General features: G+C 35.8%; 1 protein-coding gene across 1 annotated transcript in view; it reads left to right on the top strand.

Annotated features, from left to right (window-relative positions):
* The first annotated feature begins 241 nt into the window (after positions 1–241).
* Positions 242–13,250, top strand: part of COMMD10 (COMM domain containing 10) — a 79,052-nt gene continuing 66,043 nt past the window's right edge. Inside the window, exons 1-5 of the mRNA XM_063295323.1 lie at positions 242–312; positions 967–1,057; positions 3,414–3,524; positions 4,312–4,467; positions 12,494–12,604. Coding sequence (XP_063151393.1) covers positions 278–312; positions 967–1,057; positions 3,414–3,524; positions 4,312–4,467; positions 12,494–12,604 — 504 coding nt within the window. The 5' untranslated portion in view covers positions 242–277. The remainder of the gene's footprint in view (positions 313–966; positions 1,058–3,413; positions 3,525–4,311; positions 4,468–12,493; positions 12,605–13,250) is intronic.

Raw genomic sequence — 13,250 nt, 5'->3', positions numbered from 1 at the left:
TACCTCGGCATTGGGTAAACGCTAATCTCTTATGCAAGGAGCTATGAAAATAATACATAGCCAATGGAATGGATAGTAAAGTTAAGCGTTCAGGAGACACAGACCTCTTCCGCTTGCCTCACGCTACATCAGCAACAAAGACCCTGGGAAAACTTAGAAGGCGAAAGGCGGAGCTTGCCTGACTCGCGCCGCTGGGATTGGCTTTTCGGGACAAAGCTTTATCTGCCCGCTGATTGGGTCGCCAGGGAAAGTATTAGTATGATTGACGGCTCTGAAGATGGCGGCGCCCATAGTTATTCCGGATACGGAGAGGTAAGAACGCATCGGTTCTGGGGTTTCTCCTCTTGCATAAAGGGCGCTGGGGGCTAATGCCATCCCGGCTGTGTTTGTACAGGAGCTGCCATTTAAAAATAATGCAGATAAGTGATGCGGGCTAAATTGTAACCGGAGGCCTCGGAACTTGTTTTTCAATGTTCACGCCAAGGAGCAAAGAGAAAATGCTGCCGAGGCGGAGCCTGCAAGGAGGGAATGTCTTCTTCGCTGCTAAGTAGCTGGGGGCCGCCCAAGCAAAATCATTCCTGGTACTTTTAGAAGGGGCTTCCGGGCTGTGTCATTGCATTTGCTTAGAACAATGTTTGCTAAGGTCGAGAAACACTGGCTTAGCAGTTGGCTCTCTGGAGCTCCATTAGACTTACTTTGGAGGAGGCTTGTTTTAAAATAAAAATAAGTCGTTGCTCTTGTTTTCCTTTGCAGGACCAATATGGGAGGTGGGAATCACTTGATCTTTGTTTCCTGGAGGTTGGTTGGAGGTTTTCAGGTTGCCTGAAAAAGCAGTCAACTACTTCATTTAGTATTAAATTGCTATTTGACAACTTGGTAAAAGCTGACAAGGAGATAAATTCGTGTGCCTGCTGTTACCTACTTTTAGGTGACTTGCTCTTTTAATTTTCATTCCTTTTTTTAAAGAGTTCGAAAAGCTGTGACCTTGATTAATGCTCTTGATACAGGCAGGTTCTCTCGCCTTCTCTCACGTATCCTTCAGAAGCTTCACTTAAAGGTTGGTATAGAAAGAGAAAATAACACCAAATCCTTCATTATTATCTTGAAATCTGTTTAAATAATTTTCCTTAAGCTGGGCAGCATCCAAATATGTGAGCTTCAATTTCCAGAATTCTAAAAATAGCCATGCTGGCCAAGAGATTCTGGGCGTAGTAGTTTACACATTGGAGGGTTCCCTGGTATGGGGATGATGTTTTAAGATGCTTATAGCCATGAGCTCTGTTTGAGTGTAGGGTTGACATTCTTTCTTTTGATCTATCTTTCATTAAAATAGGATAAAAATAAAAATGTCCTTGTTCAAAAATAGAATCAACTTCTCTCTTTTGTTAAATGGTAATTATGAGTCATTAGGAAGCCTATTTAATAATAAATAATAATTTATTAAATGTATATTCTGCCTGACTCCCAGTGACTCTGGGCGATTTATAAATTGTTTAAAACATTAAAAGTAAGAAAAACAACAAGAAACAAAAAGAAGGGTCAAGATGGCAGGATGACAAAACCAGATGGGAACAAAGGAAAACAATCTAAGTTAAAATGAGGCCTCAGCCATCCTCGCCAAAGGGCTGCTTGAAGAGTCAGGTCTTCAAGGCCATTCAGAACCCCGGTGGGGTGGGGGCTGTTGGGATCTTGGGGGGAACCTCATTCCAGAGGACAGGTGCTCAGAAAAGGTGTGCTTCTAGAGTCACGATAGGTGGCATTGTTTAATTGATGGTACCCAGAGTGTTCCAACCCTGCCAGATTGAATTGGCTGGGTGATACTATGGGAGATAGATATTTCCCCACCGCACGCCATTCTAAGTTGGTAATGTGGGAGTTTTAAAACTAGAAACGATAGCTCTAGTTTTTCTGGAGAGCGCTAAACTGAAGGGGTTCCTCCTCTTGGGATGCCCAAGAGCTGCATTTAACACTTCTAGAGTAGAAGGATAGTAAAATGAGTGGAGCCATGTTTCATATATGGAGAAGGCTTTTGCCCAACAATAGAAGAAAGATAGATACAACACTGACAATATCTGTTTGGGAATTTAAACTTGGAGAATACACAGCAATGGCAAAACTAACAGCATATATTCACAACAGAGGTTTAACCAAATTCAATCAAGAATGGTTTTCCATATATACTATACATCATGCAGCAAGGCTAATACAGTCTGGTTTCCAAGGGGGTCTGAATGTGTATAAATGTTTATAATATTTATATTTATATTATAATAAACAATATACTAATATTTAGATATTATATTAAATATATTACGTATTATATTAAATATTTATAAATAAATATTTATAAATAAATACTGCAAATTGGTTGGAGTATGAAGAAGGGGGAAGCCAGAAATCAAATACCTATCTACTTTTCCAGCAGTTTTTTTTACTTTTCCCTTTTCTTTTTTAACATTTATAAACAATAATAAATAATAGTACACTGGAGACCTTGATATTAAGTGTTAAGATCAATATAGAAATCTTTTTTTATATTATAAATTAATTTAGTGCATTTTGTAATTGTCTATCAATACCACACTTAACTTTAATTGTACAATCCAAGCAACCTTATGTTTATTAGCATTTTAGAAATTATATTTAATATTGAAATAAACTTTTTTCTTCTAATTTTAAAGGTTTAACTTATCTAAATCACCATAGTGTTAACAATTTCTATGTTATATTGCATAATTACCACTAATGCCACTACTGCCAAGCTAATATTTGTATTTCATGATGTATTATTTGCAAGTTTAATGTAATAAAACAATTATTTGGGGAAAAAATGAAAAGGCTGATTTTTTTTTTTTTGGTGGCAGCTGTGAGTTTTATTTATTTCTTTTCCTGTCTATTTTACTATTTATATTGCAATTTTAATTGGTTTCTCACATCAAAATGGCAATTTCATCAGTGTTTAGCTATCATGGTCAGAGGTGGCTCAGAGGGCTGCAGAAAGGAGATTTATATAAATAACATAGACAACAATATTTTAGCCAAGGCTCTTAGATATTATAGAAAGTACTGTAAATAGGTGGGCTGGCAGGCTTTTTCGTCTACATAGAGTTGATTCAGCACAAATGAAATTCTGTTCTTGTGTAGCATTGTGTTCTCCTTGGTTCTCACCATTTATTTTCTTTTTTTTCCTACTGTCTTTGAAAATAAAATTCCTAGCTAGGGGAATTTATTTATTGTTTCGGATCCAGTGAAAGCACTCTTTGCCTTTGTATTTAAGTTTTGCATTGGACTGCAGTTTGTTCTGCTTGTTTTTACATTTACCTTGGGCAGCAGTTACGGAATGGGACATGGAGCAATCACTAAAATAAATGTGTTTTTTAAAAATTAAACTGGAGAGTTTTTACAAATTTCAGACTGAGAGTACTTTCACAGAAGAAGAAGAAGAAAAACTTCAAGCTGCATTCTCAATAGAAAAACAAGACCTTCACCTTGTACTTGAAACCATAACATTCATTTTGGAACAGGTATCCACCTTTAATACTGTCATTTTGATATGTCTTTAAATATTTAACCCTGACATAGAGAAAATTGTTTTTCAAACCTTGATATCTTATTAAAAGATAATGCTCCAGATGGCTGCTTTTTTATGTATGGATGTCCTGATTCCTTAGAAAACTTAAAGAGATCATCAGCGTGTTTTAAGACAATTATTGTTACAGTCCTAAACTTCGTTATATATAGAGGCGCATTGCTCACAATTTAACTTCTAAGAAAATATGATTTGGGTTGAACTGTAGTGTCTTAAATAAACCATGGATTAGCACTTCAGCCGATCATAGCCACAGTGCAGTACATGGGATTCAAGCACATGGAAATGACAAAGAAAAACAATAGCACTGGAATCTCTTTTTCTGAATTACATGAAGAGATGTACAAGTTGTACAATCTCTGTCTTTAAAACTGCATCCATGCATTACAGATCATATCTTAGTAATACAAATCATTTGTAGACAACTAATTTGTACTGTAATAACTGCAAATCATTTTATCTTCATGGGCTCAGTTTTCTTTTTTTTAGAACTAGCCTGTTTGTTGCAGGGATATTATTTTCTGGTTATAGTAATATATTAGTGAACAAGTTCCATTTTCTTTTAATCCTGTGCTTCTGTTGTTACTGGAAATCCTAAATCATATTTGCACAGTGGATAACGCTTGTTTAGTATTCCATGGGTTCTTCTGTAACTGTCATTTAAAACAGCATTTATGAAAGTATGTACAGTACATTGAATATGTCTTTTTTTTAAAAAATAGGCTGTATATCACAACTTCAAGTGTACTATTTTGCAACAGCAGCTTCAGCATTCCAACCTGAATCATGATAAAGTAGAAGTGTTTGCTACTACATGGACAGCTGTGGGTCCAGAAATAGTGGAAAAGTTTAGACAAAGAATTTTGTCACCGCATAAGGTAATTATTATTGAAACTTCTGCAACACTTCAAATAATCAGAGATATAGATAATAGTTTTTCCTTAGCACAAAAGAGATTGGACAGATTTATAGCAGAGAGCAAGTAAGTATCATTTCCAGTAAGAATGAAATGTATTTACCAAAATTTCTATTGAAAAACAACAACAACCCTGTATTTTATTAGTAAGAGCCAAGCAATATAAAAATGTCTATGGGTATATATATACATTGCCCATAAATCAGCTTTATGAATTTTAAATTCTAAAACATTAGGCTTAAATAAAAGAAAGAACATTTGTGTGCTGTAACTGTGATATTGGAGAGAATCCCATTATTTTATTCATAGCAGATTTGTCTATGATGGAATAAAATCCTTGGCTGATTTAAGTGTAGCCTTATATTAATCTAATAAGACAGTGAAGCAATTTCTGTAAAGGGGTGGTTTTTGCACATTGTTTTGGATAGTTTGGTTATTAAATGAAAATATCACAGGACATGCTTCACAAACTGTGGATTGATTCAAATGTAATGCTAAATAATTATTTAGCTTAGTTTTTCCACTGGAGTGTCATGTATGATCATAGCTTGGGGCAGACTTGGCTTGAACCTAGGTTGTTTAAAAGCTGCCCAGAGTTTGTTTTAAATCAAAGTTTTGATCATATGTAATGAAGAAGTCAGCTTTCCTGATATATAAAAGTAAACTATTTGAATGTACCCTGGTGAGCCATTATTTTCTGTTAAAGTAGAAGTGCGATGTACAGTTAGAGTGAGGGATGCTATGCAGCATGAACTGATGGATAGTTTCTCTTTTATTGCTGAGAACCTTATTCTCCATTGTGCCTTGTCTTACTTTAATTGGTTGTCACTGTCTTGATGGTTTTCAGTTTTCTTTATGTATAATTAAAAGCTGTACACAGAAGAATACATAAAAGAGGTGGCAGAAATTAGAATGTACTCAGTTTAAAAACCTACATTCTAAAAAAAGAAACTCTGCTGCAGTTAAAAGTGTAATTAAGATTGTAGATGAGCTGAGTTGGGAAGGTATAAGCAAAATGGAAGTTGTTTAATCACTGTCTTTTCATGTAATGCATGTTGGTATACTGCAGCGTTCTGTACTTTGGTATCCTCCAGACATGTTGGACTTGAGTTCCCATGAGGCTAATATGGCTGAGGTTTGGAACTGTCTAAAATATCTAGAGCAGTGTTTTTCAAACTTGGCAACTTTAAGATGTGTGGACTTCAACATGCTGACAGGGGAATTCTGGGAATTGAAGTCCACACATCTTAAAGTTGCCAAGTTTGAAAAATACTGATCTGAAATACTCAGATACACAAATAGTTAGTAACTGGCAGATGAAGAGCAACATGAAGTCCAGGAAAGGCTGTGTGAAGAGGTAATAGGGGAACCCCATCAAAGACAGGGGCTGGAAATCTAGCAATAGAAAATTGTGTGGAAAAGAATGCTGCAAGGAAGGACAATTGCATGCATGGCTTCTGTTTTCTTGAGGATATCTTTTTCTAGATTGGAAGATACTGTGAATGAATCCATCATATGATATTAAAGATATTGGAGCTTTGCTTTTCCTTACATGGTAACCTGGACGTTGAGCATTCTTCCAGTTTGTATATCTTTGGAGGGGGTGGGGTGGGTAGGGACATTCTGTTATTGACATCAAATGTCTGTGGCTGCAATACCTAACATTTTGGAAGCCATGTGTTAATAGCTGCCTTGGAATTAGTTGGAAGAAATTCAGGGCATTAATCTTCATATTAACAACTTAATTAAAGCACTGTTAATGTCAGGAGTGTCAGAACTACTAGAAATAGCTTCTGATATGAGCCAAGATCTAACAAGTAAAAATGGCTTTTTTCTCCCATTTTATTTAAGTGTAGGAGTGACATCACGAGGGACTAGTATGGGCTGACTCATAGTGCATTATGAGGTACTGTAGTTCAAGAAAGATTTATTACTGTGCCCTGAACAACTTTTGGTGGTTGTCACTTCACTTCAGTGTTGTAAGGTACTGCATTAAGAAGCCCTTTTTCCAAAGGAGATAATTTATTTGTTGTAAAAAATAGCTACAATTCTTTTTCCTTTTTTTTCTACTGGCAAGAATCTTCTCATCACACTAAATAAAAATCTGCCAAAGCAAATACTCAACAGTTTGGATTCTGTTGCTGAGCTTCAAAATCTTAATATGGCATGTTTCCCTCCCCCCGCCCTGCCATTATTATGTGATGGATTTATATGTAAGCAACCAGGCATGAAGACTTTTCATAGGAATACAGGTAATCCTCGCTTGCTGATTGCCTTGTTTAGCGTCCATTCAAATTTACAATGGTTAAAAAAACAGCTTTGTGACCAAAGTAAAATCGCACATTGCGGTCACATGATGTCTCGCTTAATGACTGAATGGGAAGTGATGTCATAAGTCTCTCGCGATCACATGCTTTTCACTTAGTGGTGGAGTTGCCAGTTCCAATTGTGGTTGTTAAGTGAGGACTACATATACTGTATGTCCAATGGCTGGAGTAATTTCATTGTCTTGGCACCACTACCAGTTCTTTTTCTGACTGGAAAAAGATTGTTGTGCCTGTTCAGATAAGATGCAGAACTTTTTGGTGCTAGTGTAAAACATATGGCTGGTATATTATTTCATCTTTCAGATATGACCCTGAATTTATTGGACTTTGGCTGTTTGCTGCTTAATGCTGCAAAAGTTTTAAATATTGTGTCATGAATTATCCCATCTTTATTCTTCTGGGAAATATAAAAAAGCAAAGCATAGGTAAATACTAGACTTAGTGCTGACAAAAGTGCTGGTAGTGAACGTATTATCTGAGAGTGAATCTTCATATAGCCAAAACTCTGTCCAAAAAGGAAATGTCACTAGGCTTGGTTCTATGCAACTGAGTACTATACCAAACTGTGCTGAGTATATTGATCTGTTAGTTAGGGGCATGAGAGAAGTTGATACTGAATTTATTAAGAATTGGGCTTATACCTTTAATAGGCATTTTAGGCTTTCCAGAACTTACAAAGATACAGTGTGACATTGTTCCTTTTGGGAGGCATCCTTTTGCTGAGAAGGCAAGATGTTTACCAGAGAGCAAATGGTCTGACTTCCCCATCTTGTTCCTATGGCAATGTGATTTTTCAGGAGCTGCTGGCCTTAAATGGGTATTCATGCTGTAATGTTTCATGATGCCTATCTTTAGAGCCGCAAGGAGTGATTAGATCAAAGTATCCCCTTAAACTGATTTGAGATATCGAATGTAATCATGTGTCTCAAAATTGGAGCAGTTTGTAGGTGATTTCGAGCTTTGAGGACTTTCTGCTACTTCTAGTTTTGTGGAGTCTCAAACATTGTTGCATATACCATCTGGGCCAAGCAGAGGAGGGCGGATGGCTTGAATGGTGAGACTGGCCCTCCATTATTAAATGAATAGTTGATGGATGAATTTTATCACTCCCACTGATCTTGGAGAGTGGTTTGTTCTGCTGGTGGTTTTTTTTTTTAATTTGCTTTTTTGTATGTGAACATCTGCCTTTCCCCAGTCCATATCTTTTTATCTTTATCCTTGCCACAATTATTTTTAATACTTTCTGCATTTGTCTTTCTTGACTTAGTTCTAAGTTTTTTCATGGCATGAATGGCTGTGAGATGTGTACCTGCTATTAGACTAATGCAGATTATTTCCGTTATAGTGTATTGAATATACAACAGCAATAATACATACACTTCTCACATTTTTTTAAAAAATGGTTGCACAAGCAACATGTAATGTATTATTCCCAAAAGAGACATATCTTGCCAATAAGCCATTCCATCAAGACTTCTGGCCCAGAAAAATAAGTAGTCAGAAAACCATGGACTCTTCAATTTTTAGTAAAAGATTACTTTTTAAACAGATTTTAAAGCTCATTTTTATTATTTTAAAATTGGAGTGGGATATGTTTTTCATTGGTTCAGTACAGCTCCTCTGTAGATGATCCTGAAGGTAGGAAGTTTGCTTTAAGCCTTTTAGAAAGTTTTTCATAGAGACAAGATTTGAACTTCCTGATTCATAGCTCATCCTTGGATACTGCTGTGTTGCTTCCTCATCTTGGTTTTGGAAGAGGCAGGTCATTCTTTGCTAAATGAAAGAAAATACTGTGCGCACTAGAGCAATGAAAAAGTGTATGCATGTTAGGGCTTGGGAGAAGGAGTGATGTATGTTTTTGCTGTCTTCCCCATCAATTATTGTTATGACCATCTACAAATTTATTTAGAAGTGACAATATGTTTCATCATCCCTCAGATACTGGAGTGCTCAGCTAGGTTCTCATTTACTTCTTGTTGAGTGTTGTTCCTGCATCCATCCATGCAGACGTACGTACATGTGTGTGTGTGCATGTGTCTATGGCTGCTGGCCAATTTCTGCTGAACTGAGCAAAGCACTTTCGAAGGATTCTAGACCAAGTAGACTTTTTCTGATCTAGCACAGCAGTTAAATTTTTAAGCAAACAACTTGATGGCTAAAATAATCCTGAGTGTACATATGATGCTTTTTTTTACCCAGTGGTGCTGTATGCAGATTCTTGAAAGGAGGAAAAACATTAGATTTCTTAAAGTTGAGTTATGCCTACTTCACTCTTCAGTTCTATATTATTAAGTAATCATTTCTGGGAAGCAATCTCTAGTTTTGTAATTATACTTTGAAGGAGAAATAATACATTTCTAAAAAATGAGCCTTAAAACTTGATTCTGGTAAGTAGTCTACTACATATGCCAATATATGATTATTATCTAAGAAAACACTTCTTATTTGTACGGCTTAATTCTTTGCACATCTTAAATAATCTACTTCTCTATTTCTATATCTTGTCCCATTTTTCTGTGACCACATATGTACCCTAAGTGGACAGAATTGGATGTGCTCTATTATATTCAATTTTCCCTTCAATGAAATAGAGAACCTATTCTGAAACCTCAGGCTGAATAAGGTTCATTAATCAAGGATTCTGAAAGCATAGTTTTAGTTCCAGAAAGGGGGGGCAAGATTTAGAAAGTAAGATTATTAAATTTATGAAAAAGTTTTTCTGCCTTTTCCTTTGCTTTCTTAATCAGTTGTGTAATTTCCCAGTACTTCTGCAGTTCAGTATTTTAAAGTATGAATTAAATATAATGTATTTTATTTGTGTTCTCAACTAAAAAAAAGTGATGAAATAATCCTATCATAAAGAAAATGCAGCCATGAGGCAAATATTTCTGATAGCAAACTATTTCAGCATGATATGGGTTAGTGAGATTGTATGGTAAGTTATTTTCCGGTATGGCTGTAAGCAAATTAGTGTACTTCAGCTTCTTCAAATCATATATGCTATCAGTATCTATCTATTGATTGAAATGCAGGGGTAGATTATACAGTGTGTGTGTGTGTATGTGTATTTGGCTTGCATGATGAAGTGATAAAGTTGAATGTTTAGCATCTAAGATCCCAAATTAAATCCTGCATCTTCAGATAGGATTGAGAAGGACCCACTTTTAAAACCTTAAAACCTACTGCCATTGAGTACTGTATAGATACTTCTGAGCTGAATGAAACAGAGTTCTGATTAATTTCGTGACAGTCTCCATTTCCACTCATCTAATTGTTTTTGCAGGGATGCCTGTGTAAGTTCAAAGTATTGAATTGACATAAGTCTATTGCAGTATTGAAGGGATTCAGCTATCCTGTGCTGCATGTTTCATTGGTGACTACCTCAATAACATGCAGTCATTTCTTAAATATCTAAAACCATGATGAAAAAATAATTCCATGAAGATCTTACTTTTCTATATATCTTTGTCCACAAATAAACATTCTACCCATTTTCTTTTTATTTACAGTAGGTATACTTCTAAGCCAGCATTTGTATTTTTGTTGAGTTATAGAAAGATTTTATTCCCTACTCAATAGATACAAGTCTGCATTAGTAATTCACTGAGAAACATAAATGCAACATTAGAAATAGTTTTCTGTTTTTTCTAAAATTTCTAAAGAATGTAATTCTTTCTGCTTGTGGCTTTAAATATTCTGATGTGTAGTGTTTAAATTAAAACAGCATATGTTACTCTGTGTTTGTTTTTCCCCCCAGTAAAAGTTATACAGTACATCTAAACTAAATAAATGATATATGAAAGAAAAAAGTATAAATGACTTGCTTAGTAGAATGTGCAGTAGTGTAGCCATTAAGAAATGCTTTTATGGAATATCTTGGGAGCTTCTTCTTTGTGTCCAGAAACTGGTAAGGGGAAATATTTTCTGACGTTAGACTGCTCTGGCTTGTCCGTTATGCTCAGCAGCTCCCTGAAACGGGTGGAGTTGATCTTCTGGGCATTTGGAAAGCTTATGACACCCAGTTCCTTGCCATCCCATGCTTAGGAAGTAAACAATGTCATCGGAGATGGTACTGGTTTTTCTAGAAAATTTTAATTGGATTTTTTCCCCTGTACAAATGGAATGATTCCAGTTGGCTTATTCATCTCAGTATCCATAGTCTGCCCAAATTTTGGCTACATTATTTTATATGAGGGAGGGAGAGCCATGAAATCTCTGCTTCTCAGTTTTTTTAGGACAATCAGTTTTAAACATCATACAACTCTGAAATTGTGGAACTTGTCTAAAGAAAATTTTGACCCTGGAAAATTTTCTGGCCTACATCTTGGAGTATATTGAAAATTCCCTAAGCTCAGAAATTGGATAGATGACCAAGTGTAACCAGACAATGCCAGTGATCAGAAACAAACAAACTTAAGGATTCAGATTCAGCCTGTGATGAATGGGGTTGCACTCTTCTGAAAGAAAAGGTCCATAGTCTGTCAATGCTTCTGACCTTTAGATATTGTAGATTCTCAGGTGGCAGGTATGTTAAAGAGTGTACTGTGCATTTACATCTAGTGTGGTGTCTGTGATTATTTTGAGCTGCTCAAATTTGGGAACATTTATCCATGCTGTGGTTACATCTTCATTATTTTATTGCATGTATTACTATCCTTGAAAAGCATCTGGAAAGATAGTTAATGCAAAATGCAGCATATATTTTGCCCATATGGAAAGACTTGTTGGAAGTTGTTTTCCAGGCATGATAGGTATTGATCTTAACTTTTAAAGTCTTAGGTTCTGACTGTCCAAGGCGTCTGCCTGTCCTGATATGAAGCTGTGATGTCCCTTCTTTCAAAGGTCTGGTTATCAAGCAGAATGGGCAGGAAAGTGTCTTCTCCTGCATTACTCCTAAGATTTACATAAGCTGCTACTCTGCCTTCTGAAGACAAGTCAAGATACATTTCTTTCACCAATGCTACTCGTTTTAGCATTAGTTTTTAATGTGTATTTCTTTCCTGTATTTTGTAAATTGATTTTTGTAAATTGCGTTAAGTATTTAGTTTATCAGAAGAAGTGATTCATATCAAATAATGAGGAACATTTTTGATATTTTAGCTTCTAAAAATATTTATAAAAAACATTTCAATATGATATTGGGTATAGAAACCACTGCTTAATGCAAAGGTCCAAGTTTGTTTTAGGGCTAAGAAGTCAGGGTCCTTTCTATTTATTTATTACTGTCAGAAATCAGTAAGGAGCACTGTTAAGGAGCAAAATCTACTGATTTAATAATGCCTTTATTCAGCAATGTCTTCAACATAGTCACTTATTTTGACGTCTTGGGAGTTAATATCTTTGGGAACTGAGAACCTAGGACATATTTGTGGTTTGTGGCTTTTAATCACAATGATAATTGTAATTCATCTTCATTCTGGGAATGAAGTGCTATCATTCATGCTATCACAGTGATACGTAATATTTGCTCTTTAGCGTGATTGTAAAAGCAAGTCTGGCAGGCAGCACAGAGAAGTGAAGAAAGATGGTAGAATCTTTTTTCTTTCACAGTCTCTGTGCTTCAAATATTTGCTGTCAATGGTTCCTAAGCGGTGTTGAAAAACCCAATAACGTCTTACTTTATTTACCACACTGGCCGTCAATATGATTTGTGTTTTGTAGCTTGAGACAATTGGATGGCAACTTAACCTTCAGATGGCTCAGTCCATGCAGGCAAAACAAAAATCTCCTCAAGCTGTATTAGAACTTGGAGTGAGCAATGAAGATTCAAAGGTAAGAAGCTCTTTGTCACATATTTTTTCAACAGCGTTGTTGTAGCTTTGCAGGTAATTAGTGCATCAGTCTTCAGTTATTAGAAGCAAGATCTAAGTTTAAATAGGCCATGAGTTATAGAATGCTGAGGATACTTCCAAACAAAGCTTTATGCTACTTTGGTCTTATTGTTTTGGGAAGCTAAGTTGATTTACATTTGGTTCTGCTTCAGAGTACTGGAAATTATATCAAAGGTAGTCTTTTCTTTTGAAGTGTTGCTTTGCAGAGTTTTGTGTGGTCTTATTTTCTCATTGGTAGGACCCTTGCCTCATTTCGTCCCCATGCCCCTGGACTTAAGGTACTCATTTGCCTCTTCTCTCACTTCCCCACCATACCGAGGTTCAGTGTCTTGTTCCTGAAACTGGTCTGTTATCCATTGTTTTACCACCTTAGCAACGTGCAACTACTATATTTAATTATTTATTGTGGAATTTATACCCATGCACTCTTGGCATGCCAGCATGTAGTGTTACAACTTTAATTGTATTTATTAACAAAATTGCTGACATGCTGGTGTTTTAGTTTACCTTCACAATTCTTAGGAGTTTTTAAATACAATGGAATCATGACTTGACAGTTTTAAAATTTCCCCTTGTAGCAACTGCCA

The sequence above is a fragment of the Candoia aspera genome, chromosome 2 (genome assembly GCF_035149785.1).
Source record: "Candoia aspera isolate rCanAsp1 chromosome 2, rCanAsp1.hap2, whole genome shotgun sequence".
NCBI classification, from domain to species: Eukaryota; Metazoa; Chordata; class Lepidosauria; order Squamata; family Boidae; genus Candoia; species Candoia aspera.
This window is presented reverse-complemented; position numbering and strand designations above follow the sequence as displayed.